This window comes from Diaporthe citri, assembly GCF_014595645.1.
Source record: "Diaporthe citri strain NFHF-8-4 chromosome Unknown scaffold_8, whole genome shotgun sequence".
Lineage (NCBI taxonomy): Eukaryota > Fungi > Ascomycota > Sordariomycetes > Diaporthales > Diaporthaceae > Diaporthe > Diaporthe citri.
Genome location: NW_025064853.1, coordinates 2,906,818 through 2,926,665, shown reverse-complemented (window position 1 = coordinate 2,926,665; position 19,848 = coordinate 2,906,818). Strand labels below are relative to the sequence as shown.

Sequence of the window (19,848 nt, the reverse complement as noted above, 5' to 3'; positions counted from 1 at the left end):
TTGGGGTTGGCACCCTGGGGATAGCGTGTTCTGTAAGGGTGCGTTCTGTTGCTGATGGACCGATATTAGTGGGTGAGCGGTGCTGGAATGATGCAACGGCGGCCGAGGATGCGATGCAACTGGTTGCTGGTTGTTGTTGATCGTGACCGTATGTGCGTTGATCGTGGCCCCACCCGGTGCACTTGTGCCCGGAGGTGCGGAGCTGGAGAGCAACGACCCTGGGTTGTTGAAGTTTCCGCAGGCGGTTCGCAGCTCACTAGGCCGGCTGGGCAAGATGGGCTCAGGCCCAAGGCATGCGGAGCCAGGTCGTTGCTCCTGATTGTGGGAGAGAGTTTGGGGGGGGATGGTTGGGGATTGGCATAGGCAAGCTGGGCTGGAATCCGCCGCTTGGTGATGTTCGGATCGGTTCAGAGGGAGGAGCACCAGGTGCAATCGCTGTGTGGTTGTTTAGCCCCGTCGTACCCCTAGACAGTCCCCAGTATTCTGCTTGTAACTTCACCATATTCTTCTCAATTTTGTCTGACAAGTCCTGCAGCTTCCCGGGAAGAGCCCCAACCTTGATCACAATCCTCTCAGTCCGTCGAATCCTCCCACAACTCGAGGATGTCTGTTGCTTCTTCAGCTGCCACTCGGACGTTTTCCAAACGTGTATTAACGCGCTTGAGTGCCTCCGGGGACAGTTCCGCCCGCGGATGATTGAAGTGTTCCTCCAGGAAGCTCAGGTTGAGCCCGATCTCCTCCCCAGCATGGTCGATCTTCTCGTACGCGCCTTCTATGCGCTGATAGACTCTGTAGACGGCACTGAGAGCCCCGATGGCGGATTCCGCCACCGCGAAGACCGAGAATGGGTCCATTGAAAGCCCAGGAAGGTCGCAGTGAGGAGTTAGATGACGTCGGGTATCTCGATGGGACGGGCTCGAAATCTCCTTGAGCGAGACGTTTCCAGCGTGGCCGTCGTAGTGTGTGAAGACTGGTGAGGGCGTCTCGGGGCCGGTTCCACGGCGAGCAACGGGCCATGTACGCCGACGATGTCGCAGGTCGTCGTTTTGGAGCGGGGGCCTAGTCAGCCCGAAAATGGGTGCCAGGTACACTATTGAGCCTCACACCACCTTACATGCACGGTTGACTCACCGGCATGTGTAGCTCAATCCAGGCGGCTGTGCAGCTCTGGAAGGGGCATAGTAAAGGCTCATCCCACCTCTCACGTGTATTTCCGCCGGTTAAGCGAGCTGCGTGATGGCCTGGGCCGCTGGCCCACTCACACAATGCGCTCTGAGTTGTGTGCCTTAGACAGGGCGCAGCCATACCGAGACTCCATGGCCTGACTGATAGGCATTCTTTAGCCCTGGCTAAACGGGTTTTGGCAAGCCCCGGTCCAGGAGCCGTGCAAGTGCAACCCCATCCACTCCTTCAGCTGGTAAAAAGTCTCTTGACGGCATTGGCATCCCTACCTAGGTATCATCCACCGTCCCAACAGTCTTTGTCCTGGAACTACCGCCAGGATTTCTGCATACTTTGAAGGGTTTTGAGTGCTTGTATCAGGTCAACATATGAAACATTTTGATTGTTATTGCGCGGGCACAACAATTTCTAGTTACATCCATCTCCTCGGTCCTCACCACTATACACCGTCCCGTCGCAATGGGTCTATATAGACACTGGTCACCATCCTCCGCATCATTAACCAGTGCCAGTTTCATAACTAGTCTCAACAGCCTTTCCAAATACCAGTCACCGGTGTGCTCACCCCAACTAGATCAATGGGGCCACAGATGGTAGTGTTGACCCACGCGTGCCGATCGAAAACGGTGATGTCGACGGTTGGCAGAGCCGAGCCGCTGGCGGGGGCAGCGTTGCTGAGCGTGACCGCTGCGAGGGTGAGAGAGAAAGTCTTGAGCATTTTGAGACTCGTGGGTGGTTGAACTCGTCGGTTACAGGTAGTGAGTGTATGATCGTAGCATAAGAGTGTTGTAGTGTGGTTCTGGACAGAGTTCCGATTGTGTCGATGGTAGAAGGAAAGGTTGGCTTTATGCGTGTACTTTCCTTTGGAGCGGCTTGTATCAAGTCCACCAGGGTGCTTGCGATATTATCAGTAAGGTGTCAAAATGGTCCGATGGCCATAAAGTGATCAACATGATCGTCTCACGTTAAACTCGAAGATGCTCTCACTTCAGTAATTTGCAGCTAGGAATCTTATTGTACTTGATACCGCCCTCAAGGCTGTGCGGGAATACAAAGGTTCCTCGATATCGTGGCTGGCAGCAACACGGACAGAGTTTGTAGTCATGGTAGTTTGACAACTGAGACAAGTTTCGTTCATGAGTAAGCTCCCCTTCCTTTCAGTAGAAATGCCGTATGAACAGTAATCTATGACATGTTGCACAGCTTTGATGTTCATTCTGAGCCATTCTGAACTATGTTTTGCTGTTTCCTCTCAAGAACACTGTCAACATAAGGTGCGACGAAACATGGCTTGATTTCGTAGCATCCAGTTAGAACGCTGGAACTCGCAGAGCTTTGGGCAAGCACGAAATGCCATACATTGTGTTTTTGTCAAGGAAATTACCGTCCGTGGCTTCAAAGCGTTCATTTGAATACGACTGACTGGGTCCGAGAACCCTGAGATTGGGCCTTACGGTTGGTCGTCGTGGGTTATACCACCGACTGTAATCCATTTGATTGTTGTGGAAAGATGTCTCCTGCCGGTGAGTTTTCCAAAGTGCCGTACCTACGGGCAGCTTATGCCCCACAGAGACCTACATACCGACCTCAGCATGCTTTTCTCCAACCTGTTCTCCAAACACTATTCAATCAAAGTACACTAGGCCTTCTGCGGCCAACAGTTTTGGGATAGAAGGGATGGACACGCCAGCCCTAGTTAATACATACAACACCCGGAAGTTGGGACCGAGGCCTCGGCGTCGATGTCGGCTCTGAAAAACATGGCGTGATTATCCAAAGAGTTGATCCAAAAAGAAAAAAAGATAAAAAAAAAGAAGTGGTGGAAAAAAGAAACAGGTGAGGTGCCAGGACCTTCACATTGGTCGTGCAGTATCTCAATCTCTTATACCTCGGTAGGTCGCCTATCATGTCCAGTCCGGAGCACTTCAGTCCGGAGCAGTCACCAAGAAAGCTGAAAGTTGTCTAGAGACGCTATACCACTCAAGTCGAGAGGCTGAAATCGCAACGCTATAGTTAGTATGAGACACGACGCAGAGATGACCAATCATTGAAAAGATTTTCAGCCGCTGGCCACGAAGAGTTTTCGGAGCTGAAGGTCTTCAAACATCGTTTTCCCCGCCGGCAAATGCACAAGTTCTTGGATTATACATCATTACGAGCAAAGCGCAGCCAGCAATAGATCCGTCAAACCCTGGATATTTATCCTTTTCCCGGCTTCCTGTTCCAACAGGCCGTCTGGCTTTTGAGTATGGGTATTTATACAGTCCTAGATCCGTCAAAGCGGCAGATCCGCCTACTCGGGGTCCTATCAGACGAGGATTCTCCAAATCCTCAAAGCCCATCGCTGGTCCGCTGCGATTTAAGTGTTCACTGCCTCAGTCATGAAAGTCCACTCGCCTACACCGCCCTGTCATATGTGTGGGGGCCACCGTCAACCATGTCAGGCTCGGAAGATGACACACTGGTGGTGAACGGCGAGGCCATACCAGCTCGGAAGAACCTGCTGTCGGCGCTCCGAGCGTTCCGAAGGCGGAAAGACACCGCCTATCTATGGGTGGATGCGGTCTGCATAAACCAGGACGACCTCGAGGAGAAGATGACCCAAATAAATCTGATGGGGGATATTTACAGCCTCGCGGAGCGGACCGTGATATGGCTGGGCCCTGCGGAGAATGACAGTGATGTCGCCATGGATGCTGTGCGCGACTTGGAGGAGAAAGACGTCGAGTCACCTCGGTTTGAGGAGAAGAGGGGTGTTTGGAAGGCTATCAGGTTATTGCTTCAACGCTCCTGGTGTGGGTACAGCCTCTCCTGTCGTGATTCGCCGCCTCAAAACTTTGAGGAGGATTGATGAGACGTCTTCGATTTTGAGCGGTATCATTTATCTCAAACGATCGCCACTTAGAAAATGCCCCCCCCCCCCCTTAAAGTGTGCCGCTGACAACCTGTTGTGTGTAGGGACTAGGGTCTGGATCTTACAGGAGGCCTTCCTGTCTCAAAATCCAATCGCCCGATGTGGCGACAAGGACATACCCTTCGAGTGCTTTGTGAAGCTTAAGGAGCTGACCGATGCTTCGTACTGGAAAGAGCAAGAAAAATGGCAAGACAACATGCTGTTCCAAGGCGTGCCGTTCACAACGTGTCTTTCAAATTGGAACATCACAAGACAGCTGTATCAAGGGGGTGACTCGCCATTCTCGTGGATCACGACGACAAGTACGAACTTGGAGTGCACTGTGCCTCACGACAGGATCTACGGCGTCCTGGGGATGTGTTTTCCCGAGGACCGGGCCGCCATTAAACCCGACTACAACAGGCCGCTGCGTGATGTCGTTATAGACGTCGTGCTGCGATCACTCAAATCATCGGGCCTCTTATTCCTCAGCTATGTCGGGCCTGAGGAGAACAAAAAGCTCGACCTACCGTCCTGGGTGCCCGACCTCACAGCCCTGGACGGCACCCAGCGCCTGCCCACCGCCAGGGAGGCCCAGCACAATTTCAAGGCCTTCCTGGACCCCACGGACCCGGCGTGGGCGACCTTGTTCGGGAACTCAAAGCTCGCCCCGGAAGTGGCGGAGCTGACTTGCGACTGGAACCGGGAGCGGGGCGTGTTCCATCTCTACGGCTGCCTGTGCGACGTCATAACGAAAGCTGACCCCATGCCTTTCGTTCCCGAATACAAAGGATACGACCCTGCCGTGGCAGCAAAGACAAAAAGAACACGTGTAAATCTCACGGTCGACACCTTCCAGAAGTGGGAGGGCCTCGCGCTGCCCGCTACGCCTGCACCATCTACCGGATCCACAACGACAACAACAACGGCGACCAAACCTGACCCCGACGCCTACGCGGGGCTACCCGGAGGGCGGAGGGCCGCCTTCTGGCGGACACTCAGCTGCGACGGGCTGGTGTTCGGCGAGCGGCCGCTGCCGGAGGACTTCGAGGAGCGCTTCGAGGCGCTCCTGGGCCGGCGGGCGCCGCCGGGATCGGGGGATCGGGCGGCGCGGGAGCCGATGCGCAACGACTGGGTCAGGGAGTATGGCGTTCCCGCGGTGGCCAAGTGCGTGAACAAGTCGTTCGTCCTCACCGCCCTCGGGCGTGTGGGCCTGGCGGTCCGGGGCGCGCAGGAAGGTGACTTCGTGATCATCGCGCGCGGCGGCAGGGTGCCGTACGTGATCCGTAGGCTCTCGGAGGGATCCTTCAGGTTCGTGGGCGAGGTCTATCTCCACGGGGTGATGGACGGCGAGGCTGTGTCGGAGGCGGCCCGGCAGGGGTGGAACATGATCCGTTTTCCCCTCCGGTGATATATATATATATCCTCTACATATATAGGACCTTGAAAGATAACAGCACGAAGGGCGACAGGGTTGCCTTAGATAAGCATGGGGCAATGATAGGATAGAAGACTGGCTATTAAACAAGTCATGCGAAAAGAACTAGCTAAATTAAGGCACTGCCTGGTTACGGCCCGAGCCCTCACAGGTTGATGCCTATCTGTTTCGCCACTCTTAATGCCCACCCAGGTGGCCCACGCTACTGACTATCACAAAGTCTACCAGCTTTTCTCAACATCAGACCTGGGCTATTCATCATGCGGAAGCTTTGCAGCCCCTTGTGATGCTTGGAAGCGAGCGGGTGGCTCTTCAAGTTAGGTCTAGGTCTAAGCGTTCGCCAAAAGCACTGAACCCGAGTTTGGTTGAATAGTTCAAGAACGGCGCCTGTTTTTGGGGGTAGCTACCACGGAGTGAGTCAAAAGACACTAAATGCATTCACATAAAAGCCATCTTGCCTTCCGTCAATCGTTCTCCGCACAATGATGAATAAGGGCACAACGCCCGGTCTTTCATCAGGACTAGATCCCGAAGGGTATGGCAGGCACAAGCAGGCCACCACAAAAAAGGAAGACAAACTGAGGCGGCAGTGAGTTTCGCGAGAAGTTCGCTGACCAGGCGATGAAGGCAGCTGGGCTGGTGGGGAGACAACGCAAGCATACCAAGTGGCATGAAGCGTCCTAGATTGGCGGGTGAACTGCACGGTCACTGTTTATGTCAAACAGGTCTCATGGCGCACACTGATAAGATCCAGAATGGCCATCTACCTGGACATCAATTACATCTTGCAAGTATCCAACATTTCCCCAAGAACATCGACTTCAGGAACCCGAGAATTCAGCACAAAACATATGAGTTAACACCATCAGGGCTTTTTGAATCAAGTGGTCCTTGGTTGGGTGTCATGTGCTTATACGATACAGTGGAGAAAGATGTCAGCCTTCTTGCCATTGCATTTGCTAGGTATATTAAGAACATCAACGGCGATCTGCCGGCGTGTCTCTGAAAGTGATTCATAATGTTCTGGTATGTAATAGCTTCGCGGAATGTCAACTGTGACATTTGGGGCCATCCCCTGGTGGCTCGAGGTCTTTTTGAGCGCTTCAAGTCTCCAGCTGTTTACCTCTGAGTTCCTCTGAAGTAGCCTCTGACTATACGAAACACAACATTCCGCCCCCATCTGAGAGGGAAAAACGGATCTACGAAGCTTCACGCAACATAAAACACTCGCCGAACACATGTTAGCTCCTATTATATTCCATGACCATGTATAACTGATATCTAGCCTGAACAATAAAATACTTAGTCAACCCTTGTTTCAGGCGGAAGACCAGCGAGGAACAAAACAGATCCTCAGCTTTATGCTACTGGCATACCACCAGGGAGCTGGTCCAACCAGCCATCCAGGTTCTCATTGACCGACCTCTTGACGGTACACTGGTTGCTCTGCTGAACAGACTGGCTCTTGAGCGGCGAACAATTCAGGCTATTCCCCAGAAGATCGCTGTTGCAATTGCTCGAGTCCAGCGCGCTCTGCAATGCGTTGCCCTCCCAGCCAAACACGTAGTCCCCGTGGCTGCCGTAGCCCGTCTTGTCACCAAATGACCAGACGAACGGCTGGGACCCGTCCGTCGGCCACAGGGACTTGTCGTTGAACTTCCTCGTGTCCCAGATGGCCTCGTAGAACACCTGCGGGATGGCGACGGGGTGCGTAGAGGGGCACTGGTTGTTGACGGGATAGGCCGTGTGAGATTGATGGTCCGCCGAGTCAAGGTTCTTGCCGTCCCAGCAGGTCGGGAAACGCAGGCTGACCATGATGCCCGCCGCGCACGTGCCGGTTGGGAATCCGGTGGTGTCGGCGCCGCGGGTGTATGCTGTCTGCAGGCATGTGTAGATCAGGCTGGGATACTTCTTGATCTGCTCTGCCGTGCGGAAATTTGGATCGCCGACCGTCATGCGGAAACCTGGCTTGAAAGAGGTTGCTTTGCCGTTGGTGAGGTAGTACACTGTCATGCCACCGTTGGCGTTGGTGAAGCCGAGGGGGTTGCCCATGGTGGGGAGGCGGTAGAAGGTCCCGTTTCGTGCTCTGAAGAACATCACAGCGGTCCAGTAGTTTGATTTATCCTGGGGGACGGTGCAGGAGGTGCAAGTCGCTGTAGCTGCTACGTCGTGCAGTGCTGGGTTCATGGAAGCGTTGAACGCGTTTCCACCGACGATCTGGTGGAGATGTGGGGATGGCAGAGCTCCCGGGTTGACAAGACTGTGAAGAGGGCCTGGATATCAGATTCTACGGGCTTGCTTGTCATGTGTAATTGAAACAGCGGACTTACGGGTCGAGACGGTCCACGACGAGCTGCGAGCAAAAGAATCGAAGCATGATGGCGTAGGCCGAGGGCGCAACCGCCACGCCGGCAGCAAGAATAGATCTCAAACGCATATCGTGACTGCTTTCCTAAATGGATTGTTTTTTCTTTTGTTTCTCGTTGAAAAGAAGGGAGATCAGTTGCCTGTGGTACGATGGGCGTGAGGAATGGTATTCACAAATTCAAGCTGACAGCTGAATAGACGACACCAGCGCACACTTTATGTTACTCGAACTCAGGACCATACGCATTTTCTAAGTGATGGTGACTTCCAATATATTCCCATCGATAATTATGGTTGTCCCAAATTTCTCACGAGGCGTTTGTTTGGTGGTTGACCAACTGCCGGGAGTTAATGCAGCTCTCTCAATTCATCCAAATTTACCGGTCCACTCACTTCGTGGAGAACGTGCAGGACAATTAAGTGTGCATTACACCAGCGAATATTCGGGATTCTACAAAAAGTGCCGAGAGAAACAGCCTTCAAATCGTGCCGTCCCGACGGCACAATCCTTCTTGAACTTCTGACCAAGTCCATGCGCCAGACCTTGGAGCGTTGAACGAGATTGCAGTCTGATGGATGCATCCATTCCATTCCCACAATATTTAACGTAGAAGATATAATTGTAGCTCACAAGTTTCCAGGAACGTACCTGCCAATTATTTGAATTTGGTGAGAAGATCAGCTCGTCTGTAACGGTGGCAGTGGCTGGCGGATCGCAAACTCACCTGCAAATTTGATGCGCACTTGCTAATTAAATGAATTCTCTCGAGTACAGTTAAATGACAAAACTCGACCTTTCAGTTGCCGATACATGCATGAGACCTAGGGAGGAGGACTTGAATACAGGTAACTGAAATCAGGTGCGTCTCTGCACATGTATGGTATCACGTATGTGAGAAGGTAAAGACGCCGGAAAATCCTGGTTTTGTGATATCATGGCCATTGATCAGTGTTCACGGTGTGTTTTAAAAGGCATCAACAACGTGTTGAATGTGACATCTGTCGAAGACATGTGCGAAGGATTGATTCACAGCAGAGGTTGGGATCCGCTGGTCCGACTGCCTCGTGAAGTATGCAGCAGCTACGATTTGGCACATCTGCACATTTTCAATGTGATGCAACAGATCCTGCATGCCTCCAAATATCCCGAGACCACTTGAGTAGTGTGCGCACGTGAAATACCGCAGAGGAATTCGAGATGACATGGTGCCCAACCAGCTGTTGAATATCAGGGATCACCTGCCGGAATGATTGATGAAATTAGTCCTGCGAGTCCGATCACAACCCACCCCAATTTTGATGACAGTTTCTGCTTGGATGTTGGGGCGGTGGTGCTCGTTCCGGTCATATATTCAAGTATATGAACAAAGTCTTGGCCCTGCCTACTCCAAATTCATCAAATGCCTTCCGTTCCCGCCATCAACCGCCACGTCGGTAGTTATCTTTTCTTGTACGGTGTCATTCCTTCTCATTCCCATATACACTTTTCTGCTGAGAAACTCTCGCGACCACTTCTCAGGTGTGTTGTATTCCTCGCGGTGGTTAATTTAGCATCAACGGGCTCGCGAGCCCTTCCTCGATCTCGACATCTCCTTGTCTGCCAAAACATACACGACAGGTCTAGATTACGGTCTCAAGAATAGTGTGCGCTGTCTTCACAAAGACCATCACAATGCTCGAGCTTTTAGAGCAATTGATTTCCTACTCACCTCATTTCAACCGGATGACTTTTACGAGCGATCTATCAGCGCTTCCACCTTGAGCCAGGCCTGGGTTCTATCTTGGCTCTCAATGTACAGACACGTGTCGAGAATAATAATATTGGCAATCATATCAGTGACGGGGTTTCGGGTCAACGTCTGAGCCAATATGTCTCGGGGCTTTGGCAGAGTTGTTGGGGAGAGGTCGGGTGGTTGGCTGATTCAAGCAAGACTATTGAACACAGCACGGCGCCTGGGAGTCAACTAAGACTCCAGAACAACCGGCGGAACTAGTTGTATCCAGCAGCTCCATGAGGAAACCGGAAATATCGGCCCGCTACAGCATAAGGAGAGACTGAAACTTCCCCATCGGTGCCAAATATCGGTCGACCTCTGTTCGGTAGGAGAGTGTAGCCAGGGTTAGGACATTGGAGGGACGCAGGCGCGGCGCACGTCAGCCAACATCAACGCGACGGGCACGATGATGGATCAACAGCTCTCAACAGCACCTCAAAGACTCGCAGCCTCGAACCTGGCCAGACTGTTCGCACTCCTTTACGCCTTTTGGAACACAAGACCTGAGTTGGTGGATGATTCAGAGCTGTCTTCCTTTCACCTGGTCAACTCGTCAACAAATTGAGGACTCGCAACACCGAACACGCCACTCATGGAGACCTTCACCCTCGGCACGGGCGCCTCCATCTACACGCAGAAGCTGCTACCAGCCATCTTGCTGGCCCAGCATGAGATCATCCTGGTGACATGCTTTTGGGCCCCTTCCAAGACGCTGACGGCACTGTCCAACGCGCTCGAGCAGCTCGCCCGCCACCGCGAGGCCCAGCAGCCTGCACGACCATTGCGCGTGCGCATCTGCTTCTCCTCACGCTCCATCCTCCAGAAGCTCTCCCACACATCCTCAGCTGATGGATATGTCTACCCCAGCTCGGCCTGGAGCAGCAAGCTGGGACTGCCAGCTCCCGAAGTCCTGGCCGCGGGAAACGTGGATCTCGAGGTGAAGAGTCTCTTCTTCCTGCCCTTCAGCGTCATGCACCCCAAGTTCCTGGTCGTGGACCGCCGGCGTGCATTCGTGCCAAGCTGCAATGTGAGCTGGGAGGCCTGGCTCGAGGGCTGCCTGGAGATGTCGAGGAGGACGGAGCGTGACGACCCGGTCGACGGCCTGCTGGAGTTCTACCGCACCGTCTGGGACAGGGAGCTCGACCTGGGCGCATCTCTGCCGTCATTGGCCGAGCAAGGTGCCGGACGACCACCCGCCTCCAGCGGCCACGCGGAGGAAGCAGTCAAGTCTCCGGCTGATACCACAGCTAGTCTCGTGGGCGTCGAAGTGCCAGCTGCCGCCGTCGAGTGGCTCCCCGGTTGGCACCACCGCAACCCCTCCTTCTGCTTCTTGCCCTGGAAGCTCTCAGCGGCACCGGATACTCCTCTCAATACCACAGTTCTGAGGTTATTTGACGAAGCGAGCCGGCAGATCTATCTTCAGACGCCGAACCTGACCTCCCCACCAGTGCTTTCCGCCATCGAGAAGGCCCTCGCTCGCGGGGTCGACGTCACAATTGTGACCAGTCGGCGCATGATGCTGCTGGAGCAAGTCCTCACAGCGGGTACGACGACCGGATGGTGTATCCGTGGCCTGACAAAGCGATACCGACGACTGTGTGACAAGGCCCGAGACCAAGGACAGTTACAGCAAGGAGGCACCGACGCGATTGACCTTGAGGCTCAGGCCATCGCACCGGGGGCCTTGCGGATTTCCTACTTCCGGTCAAGAGCAGACTCGAATCCAGACGAGGAGCCCGTGCACTCGCACCTCAAGCTCAGCATCTTTGATGGGCAGCACACCGTGCTGGGCTCGGGCAACATGGACCGAGCGAGCTGGTTCACAAGCCAGGAGCTCGGCGTGCTCGTCCAAAGTGCTAGCTTTGCTGCAACGGTGAAGAAGACAGTGGACGAGGTCCTTGATGGCAGGTTGGATTTTGTGTTTGCGGCTTCTTGAGAGAAAAGACAACCCGAAACAGCCCGCCCCGGAGACAAATCCTATCAGCGAGCACGGCAAATCGGCAGTGGTTCGATACATGATCAAGAGAATGTGCTCTATTTGTATTGACAGCGATGGTGTTCGCAAGAACTATATACATCGAAAGGAAATACCTTGGAGAACGAGACCAACTTCCGGGCGTGCTCTATGTACAATCACCGGGTCTCATCGTCACCGTCACCGTCAGCCGACCAGCTTAGAAAGCCGGGTTGGCGTTGGTCAGGAGCTGCGCGAAGTACGCCTGGAACCAGGTGCCGGCCTCGGGGGCGGGCTGGAGGGAGTCGGACTGCCCGCAGTGGAAGTCGTACCGGGTGGCGGTCTGGTTGCTGGTGCCGTCCGACTCGCCGCCGGGCTTGACCCAGACGAAGGCATCCTCGATGTCGAGGCCCGTGTTGGAGGAAGGGCGCAACCCGAAACCAGTTCCCCTGGGCGTCTCTGTTAGGCAATTGTTCCCACCGATTGTCCTTGTCTGCTTGAATACTTACAAGGCGTTGCACCAGTCTCCCCATGCCGCCTGGCCCGTGGGCTGCTTGCCGGAGCGTCCCTGGTCTGTGATGAAATGCGCGTCGAAGCCCTCGGCCTTGAGGAGAGGGTAGATGGCCTGGACGTAGTGCGACTCGTCGTAGTTGGCGTTACCTGGGGGAGATGTTAGTGTCCTGCTCTCTACTTCCCCATCTCACTGGTTCACCGAAGACTCACCTTGGGTGTAAGACGGGGCGGTGGCGACGCTCCAGGCGTTGTAGTTGGCTACGTTCGTCGCCAACCCACGCACGGCAGCCGGGGAGCCGGCATCCTTGTACACCTTGGCGAACAGGTCGGCGGCAGGCTGCAAGTTGGCCTGCCATCCCAGCCAGCCGGCGTGGCCAGCATCCATATAGGCGGCGACGTTGGGCAGGTTGAGCTGCTTGAGGGCGTACTGCGTGGACAGCAGGTAGTTGTCGTGGGCGTTGGCGCACTTGGCGACGTTGAGGTTCGTCACCAGGTTGGCGAGCGAGTCGGGCTCGATGACAAGCAGGACCCGGATATCCGAGTAGGCGATGAGCTGCTTGCGGATCGAGTCGATGTACGCCTGGTACTTGGCGGCGCCGCCGTTGGCGTAGCTCAGCTCGCCGTTGGAGGCGGCCGCCGCGCAGTCACGGTCGGGGAGGTCATACACCACAAACAGGCCGGCATACGGCGTGGTGGCGCCCTTGTTGGCGGTGCGGATGTCGGCAAGGGTGCTTGCCATCAGGGTGTCGACCTTGTCGGCGGTATCGCTTTCGGGGAGTCAGCTACTAGCAGCAACGGGACGGGATCGGATCAGGAAGCAGAGGGCAAAGACTCACAGCCATTGGAAGCTGGGCACCTTGGCAACCGCGGCGGCCTTGGCGGCCTGGGCCGCCGACAGACTTGGGATGGCCAAGGACGAGACCTCAGAGGCATAGTACGAGTTGGCCCACTGGTTGACGCCGACGAAGGGGTTGCCGCTGTACGAGGCGGTGGTGCCGGCACCTCCAGAAATCGTGGTGGACGGCTTGGACGAGGTGGTCGCGGAGCCTGCGCTGGTGGTGCTCGCCTTGGAGGTGGTCGCGCTGGTCGTAACCTTGGAGGTCGTCGACGACGGGGCCGCGGTGGTGGTGGCCTTGGATGTCGTGGCGGCGGTGGAGCTGCCCGCAGCCGAGCCGGGCAGGCACTGGGAGTAATAATCGTTGACCTTGTTGCAGGCCGACCCAGACGCGCAGCAAGTCACTCCCGACCAGCCGATTCCGCCACACTGGGAGCTGACCGCAGATGTCAGTATCTCTAATCCGAGTCTCGAATGCCAGGTGTGAGGTGGACTTACTACACGCTGCCGCAGTTCTGTCGCTCCTCGACGGGGGCAGCCAGAGCCACGCTGGCCAGGGCAGCGGCGAGAAGAACTTGTTTGACGGCCATTTTACCTGTTAGTGCCAGTCGAGGTTGTGTTGTCGATCGGAGTGGGAGGTGTGGCTGGAGACGAGCTTCTATCGGCAGCTTGGGATCGCGGCGGTCCTCCTTTTATGAAGAAGCATGTCTCGCACGACAGTCACGCCCCGCTGTGTATCGGATAGGCGGGAAGACGGCCTCTGGTGGTTAATATCGAACGTTCACGTCTGGACCACCGCCCCTTGGGCTCGGACGGCGCCCCATTTCCTCCGGGGTACGTTGCACCCTTCTTTGAGCGACACATGCCTGTGGAGCGCGGCGGATGGGGGAGATGCTGTCCGCACCCGGTCCCCGGACTAGGCATTTAGGCAGCGCGTCCCGAGTGGGGACCGAGGACCAAGGAAGCCATCCAGGCACGGCAGGGGGAGCGAAACTCATGGCTCCCTCGTGATCACATCACACAATTGCTCAGGGTAGCAACAGCTGACACCCAGCAAGATCCCTCGCCGTCGTCGACTCGCGCGGTGTGGGAGACCACGACGACGTCGAACTTGGACACATTGGGCCGCCCCCAAGGGTACCCCAGTCCCGGGAGGCGACTGCAGGCATCTGGCCCAAGACGGAAAGGATCGATACTTCCGCCAACCAAAGGGCATCCAGGCCCGCCCCTTGGCATCTCGCACCATCGGGTTGACAGGCCTTGCGCCTGAGCTTAATCTCGGAGCCCCACGTTCCTGAATGTCCCTGATGGGAAAGCGTCAGATCATGGCCAGCAGTGTGGGGTGTGCCGTGGAGCTGCCCGCAGTAGCATTGCGTTGTCTCGGGGCAGGGGTGTCAATCGGATCTTGTGGACTTTGTGCCGGACCGTCCTGCATGCGGATGTGGGATGTGGGATCTCTCTGTTCCACGACATGCAAAAAAAAAAAGCTGTGGTCTTGCTCGTCATCTGTCTGACGATGGTAGCAGTGGATGGCCGAGTAGGATGCTGTTTCTCAGCCGCTTCATCAAACACAGAACAGGTCTCGCATCACTGCCAGGCTAACTGCGGAACCAGCTCGAGAACCTGCGCTCCCCGTCTGCTAGCGGGCGCACGTTTAATATCTGGATAAATTGCCCGCCTCCCGGTTCCCTGAAACAAACACCTGTGATGGTCATGTCTTTCTTTTCACCTTTCCCTGCTTGTCTTTTTCTCGCCCCTCGTGCCCGCGAGCCGCACCGCTGACGAACGCTCGGGATGCTGCATTCGGAAAATGGGTCCTTCTGGCCGGGTCGCCCATGCGCGTGTGCCTTGGCCCCCCAGCACGCCCTGCCAAACAAGCAATCGCTTTAAGCATTTCTCATCTGCAGTAAGGGATCAGCAGATCAGCGAAAAGCTTAGCTGCTGGGCCCAGAACATGGCTTTACCGCGCTTCCGGGTACGCCCAGCACCGTTGCCGTCGGCCGAGACCGGGCTGTGCACTCCTGCGATCCGCTGCGAACTTTGCCCCGAAAGCGTTGCGCGGGTGAGCCCTTTTGACCTAAAGCGAAGACACTTTTGTCTCGCGCTTTCTCGGATGATTCAATATCAGACTGGCTCGAGTGTCGCACCTTGTAACAGGCCAAGTAGACAGTGCACTGTGCTGCTCACCGACTCTGACCGCAAAACGCCCCAGGTCATATCAGTGGGACTTTGCGGGGCCATTTGACCGACTTAAAGTCGAGCCATTATTGGCAATATGATCTGTGCCTCGTGAGATTCTGGGAAGAATTTAACTCCAACTCGGAAGCCGCTGATGCTAATACATACATGTGCGATCTGTGTCTCCGCTTGCCTAGGGCTCTGTAAATCAAATCCATCTCACCTGCAGACCCACGGGAGCGGAAAGCTACCACTTGTTGGCCTGCTTGATTGTCCTGCATTTTCAATTTGTTCTGGGTGATTCCGGAATTCCGGGATATAGAAAGATCTCTCCGGAAGACTCTGTCAGTTAGACCGGAAGGAGGCTTGTGCAGAAATCATCAGTGATAGCTCATCTGAACGTGGTTGCGGAGATGGTCTGCAGCACGGCTCGTTGTGCTGACACGTGGTGGTGGAAGGACTGACCATAACGTGAGGCTGTGCCAACTAGACTCTTACGAGGCGTTTCCACACCAGACTGGCTCAAGTCTATTCGCGTGACCATGTTCTCTGGGGCAGCTATTGTGGTATCTTCATCGGGATGATAATTTGTGTAAGGCGCCGACTTAATTGTTAACCCTAAACTAAAATCGCCTGCATGACTGAATCAGTTATATAGTAAATAGGCATTGGCCTCAATTGATCTCCCTACTGATTCATGCCTTCAGACTCTTCTCTCATATTTTCTGCCCTCAGAGTCTACTTAGGAAGAATTTAAAGGTGAAAAGCTAGAAATTCAAAACCCTTAAACAGATTCCAAGCCATCAGATGCCTGAACTAAAACAGCGACCGGGCAGGCCACAGTTCTAGGCGCAGATATGTACTAAACAGTAACAAGTAGAATTACTATATGACGCAGTCTGTTTATTCTGCAACTGTTTGTTGATGGCGTGTTTCAAATTTGCCCCTCCATTGACAAGGAAGATGGTCATTAAATGCACTGATAGAAAATATCTAGATGAGGCCAAGGTATTCTAACTGGGTGTGTAAATTACTAGTAGGTGCATGGGTCTATGGGTGTTGGGTGTGTGGGTGTGTGAATAGGTCTGGGCGATGTGCTCTGGTTAGCTGCAGCTATGGCGAAGTCAAGCTGAATGTAATGCCGGAAACACCATCTATGGAATCAAGCCTTATCTTGGAAAGCTAAAGTCTCCTGACATGAGGCTGGAGGGTATGAGGGTCGAAATATTATCATACCGGATGGAACGATCGGATGATCAAGAATTCCGAGTTGAAGTCAAATACCTGGGGCGGCCCCAACGGTTCCGCTTGGTGGAACTTCTTGCTATGCTTCTCACCAAGGTGAAGAGCAATGCCGAGTCCTGCCTCTTGGAGCGAGTGCATGAAGCTGTCATCAGCGTTCCATCGTACTTCAATGCTGAGCAACGAGACAGTATCCAAATGGCTGCCAGGTTGGCTTGTCTCGAGATTTTGTGCATTTGTACGAGTATCGAGTCGATCGCGCTTCACATGTATGCCGCACTCGAAATAGACGACCCTGGGGTCCACGTTCGAGCTGGAGAGAGGACTGTGGTAATCCTCGACCTCGGCGCCAGCTCTTTCAACGCCGGCTTGGTAGTGGTCAAGGATTGCAGCATTAGAATACTGGCATACGCAAGTGCGCCTTGGCTTGGCGGAGATGAATTCGCCAGCCGTATCCGTCAAATTATTGTAGACTGGATGGTAACGCTCCACGAGTTTACTTCGGTTTGTTCACAGCTATGTCGAGAGTCATGTGAGCAGATACCCAGCTTGTTCGCTGGAAACACTAGAGACAAGTCCGATGTCTCTGAGGTGGCCATCGTGGGTGAGTGTTCTCGGATACCGGGCGTACAAAAAGCGTGGTCTGACTTCTTTGGAGGCACAACACTGTCGGAAGAATTCAATGCAGACTTGAGCGAAGCTTCTGGCTTGGCTGTAACTGCTGCTATCAGGACTGGGATAGCAGAAAGTGGTACACTAAGCAACCTATCGATATACGGTGCTTTGCCAGCGAGTATCGGTATCGGGACATTCGCCCCCAGAACCAATCTCGGAAGCAAAGTGTTGGGGATCATGAAGCCATTAATGAAACCTCATACCATATCATCCATGGATAAGCGGGTCATGACGCCGATAGCGAAGCGTCACAGACCCGTAGCTGGGAAATGGGAGCGCACCTTTTTTGTCCGAGAGCTCCACAGTCCACTCATCAAGCCCTTGTTATACACATATGAAGGCGAGCAGGTCAGCGCTAAAGACAACACCTTGATTGGAGAAATGGATGTCGAAAGCTTGGTACCAAATTCAGATCCCGAGACCAAGTTGAGAGTCGCCGTGGAAATCAAACACTTCTTCCACGACATTCGATTCACTGCGAAGAATCTAGAAACGGAATTGGCCGCGCAATTTCGAAGAAGATCGACCATCAAAGAACAGGATGTGGATCTTATCATTTCCAAGTTAGACAGGTTTCAAAGAGACGATGACGAAGAGGCAGACCGCGTCGCTGAGCGGGATGCAGTCGTGTTGGAACTCGCCAACATCATGGATTTTAACCTCAATTCTTCCAGGATGCAGTCAATGGGATGTCTTCTCAAACTCTTGAAACCGTTCTGTACCCTACTAGGACAAGACGAAAGAAAGCATGGATGTCGATACATATGGCGACGTACTGAACTGCATCAAGGACCTTGTTGATGGATGGGAGACTGAGACGAAGAGGTGTGCTCTGATAGACCAATTGCTTGCTCAACTCGAGGACGTGCGAACCGAGTTGCTGTCAACATCAGAAACCACAGAAGTTGTTGCTTTGCATGCATCAGTTGATTCCAGCGAGGGTTGGCTGAAACAATACCGAGCCAGCAAACCTTGGAAATATCAAAGCGAAAGCAGGCGCTTGCCAGTTCGTAATAGTTCAGCTTCCAACATGGCTTTCTCAAGAGATGAACGTGACAAAACGGATGCGGCGCCTAAAATCACATCACGGGGAAGCACACCTTCTCTTGGGAGCAGCTCTAGGCGGCAGGGAGTAGAGCGTCTCTTTCCCGATTCTGGTTGGAACACTGGCCATCGATACTCGGACGCTGAAATCGAGGAGATTGCACGCCATCTGAGAAACGAGGGTCATCAGGCTTGGAGCAGAATCCCAAGGATTTATGCCGTCCTGCGCTTGATTGACCATGACTCGGAGGAGCTCATCGACTCCTTTTTGCAGATGGACAGGACGGATATTTGGTTCCCCTTCTTCTGACAGCACACTACCCACAGCCGTGACACGGCGTTGTCGGTCTGAATTCCTTCGAGCGCAGGACGTTGTCCTTTCCAAGTTCTTTTGTCTCGAAAAGGGGATTGGCCCTGGCAACCACGCGTCAGGAAAGGAGCACGCTCAGTTCGGCCAAGACGAGCCGCTGCCATTCAGGGTTGTCGCAAACCTTGGAGGTGGCGCCCATGGGGTTGTGGATAAGGTGGTGAGCACCGTGAGCGACAGGGAATATGCCCGAAAGCTATTCAGAAAACCCGACATTGGCAAGAGAGAGGCCAGGACCTTTGTCAATGAGTTGAAAATACTCAAAAGAATCAACCATGAACATTGTGTCGAGCTTGTAAGTTTTGACCTTGCCTTCCACATTGACAAGAACAGGTGACTGATAAATTTCTGGAAAGATTGGTAGTTACTCCGACCCCAAGTACTTTGCGTTGATTATGACACCTGTTGCCGACTGCGATCTGGAGAACTTCTACATGCTGGCATCTACGAACACAGACGAGGAGTCCCTCTTACGAGGCTTCTTCGGGTGCCTTGCTGGGACTCTGGATTACTTGCACCAGCAGAAGGTCATCCACCAGGATGTCAAACCTCAGAACATCCTGGTCAAAGGGCACCGTGCTTTACTGACCGACTTTGGAATCTCACGCAGCTGGGAGGGACTCACCAGAGGTACTACCACTGCAGATATGGGCAGGACATGGATCTATGCTGCACGAGAGGTTGCTAGAGGAGGCCCGAAAAACCAATCAGCCGATGTATGGTCTCTCGGATGCGTCTTCCTCGAGATGTGCACGGTGTTGAAAGGCCTGTCCGTTGCGAATATGCGGAAGTATTTCAGCCACAGAAACGAGAGCACCAGTTTCCACGACAACATCGATAGCATGCCTGGATGGATGGGTAAACTACGAGGCGCCGCGCCTCGAGGAGACGATGTCGTTCTAGATTGGGTTACTGAAATGCTGCAGGCAGATCCTGACAGCCGTCTCACGCCATTTGAAGTATTCGGCCGCACGGTCTCCGAATTCGAGAAATCTCGAGTTCTCTTTTGTGGGACATGCTGTCTGCACGGACACAACTCGGACGACGGGAATTGACGGGCATCACAAATGACAAAGGGGAGGAAAAGGAAGAGGTGGAGGGGGGGGGGCACTTGTGTTTTATGTGAATATTGTGAGCCAGTTGATGTCAATGATTAGTCAATCCGTGATTTGGTTGGGCAACGTGCTCGGTGGGACGGAATCTCGGAAGGAATGCGATTTGGCTGGATGAGCCATGAGATGAATGGACTGGAGGCCATCGACAATGATTAATACAAGAAATAAGAGATTGACACCTGCAAAAACGGAGGGTACAACGAAATATAGCCAGCACTAAACCACGTGAACTCACTCACCCAACACCCACGCCTAATTCGTACGACTAAT

At 54.0% G+C, this 19,848-nt stretch overlaps 6 protein-coding genes across 6 annotated transcripts; 3 read left to right on the top strand and 3 right to left on the bottom strand.

Moving 5' to 3' along the window:
- Nucleotides 1–572: 572 nt before the first annotated feature.
- Nucleotides 573–1,900, bottom strand: INS49_015128 (uncharacterized protein; the record flags this gene model as incomplete). Its single annotated transcript, XM_043175814.1, has 2 exons — nt 573–983; nt 1,748–1,900. The coding sequence occupies 2 exons, from the start codon at nt 1,898–1,900 to the stop codon at nt 573–575; spliced, it is 564 nt and encodes a 187-aa protein (XP_043020771.1).
- A 1,719-nt stretch (nt 1,901–3,619) lies between these two features.
- INS49_015127 (uncharacterized protein) lies at nt 3,620–5,486 on the top strand (the record flags this gene model as incomplete). Its single annotated transcript, XM_043175813.1, has 2 exons — nt 3,620–3,977; nt 4,141–5,486. 2 exons carry the CDS (start codon nt 3,620–3,622, stop codon nt 5,484–5,486), a joined length of 1,704 nt encoding a protein of 567 aa, XP_043020770.1.
- Nucleotides 5,487–6,872: 1,386 nt separating this feature from the next.
- On the bottom strand, nt 6,873–7,950 carry INS49_015126 (uncharacterized protein; the record flags this gene model as incomplete). The annotated part of the gene is made up of 2 exons (XM_043175812.1): nt 6,873–7,773; nt 7,844–7,950. The coding sequence occupies 2 exons, from the start codon at nt 7,948–7,950 to the stop codon at nt 6,873–6,875; spliced, it is 1,008 nt and encodes a 335-aa protein (XP_043020769.1).
- Nucleotides 7,951–10,247: 2,297 nt separating this feature from the next.
- INS49_015125 (uncharacterized protein) lies at nt 10,248–11,591 on the top strand (the record flags this gene model as incomplete). Its single annotated transcript, XM_043175811.1, has 1 exon — nt 10,248–11,591. The coding sequence occupies one exon, from the start codon at nt 10,248–10,250 to the stop codon at nt 11,589–11,591; it is 1,344 nt and encodes a 447-aa protein (XP_043020768.1).
- Nucleotides 11,592–11,829: 238 nt separating this feature from the next.
- Nucleotides 11,830–13,547, bottom strand: INS49_015124 (uncharacterized protein; the record flags this gene model as incomplete). Its single annotated transcript, XM_043175810.1, has 5 exons — nt 11,830–12,058; nt 12,119–12,269; nt 12,333–12,889; nt 12,959–13,393; nt 13,456–13,547. 5 exons carry the CDS (start codon nt 13,545–13,547, stop codon nt 11,830–11,832), a joined length of 1,464 nt encoding a protein of 487 aa, XP_043020767.1.
- A 2,785-nt stretch (nt 13,548–16,332) lies between these two features.
- Nucleotides 16,333–19,518, top strand: INS49_015123 (uncharacterized protein; the record flags this gene model as incomplete). The annotated part of the gene is made up of 4 exons (XM_043175809.1): nt 16,333–16,981; nt 17,036–17,770; nt 18,424–18,758; nt 18,820–19,518. The coding sequence occupies 4 exons, from the start codon at nt 16,333–16,335 to the stop codon at nt 19,516–19,518; spliced, it is 2,418 nt and encodes an 805-aa protein (XP_043020766.1).
- Between the last annotated feature and the right edge of the window lie 330 nt (nt 19,519–19,848).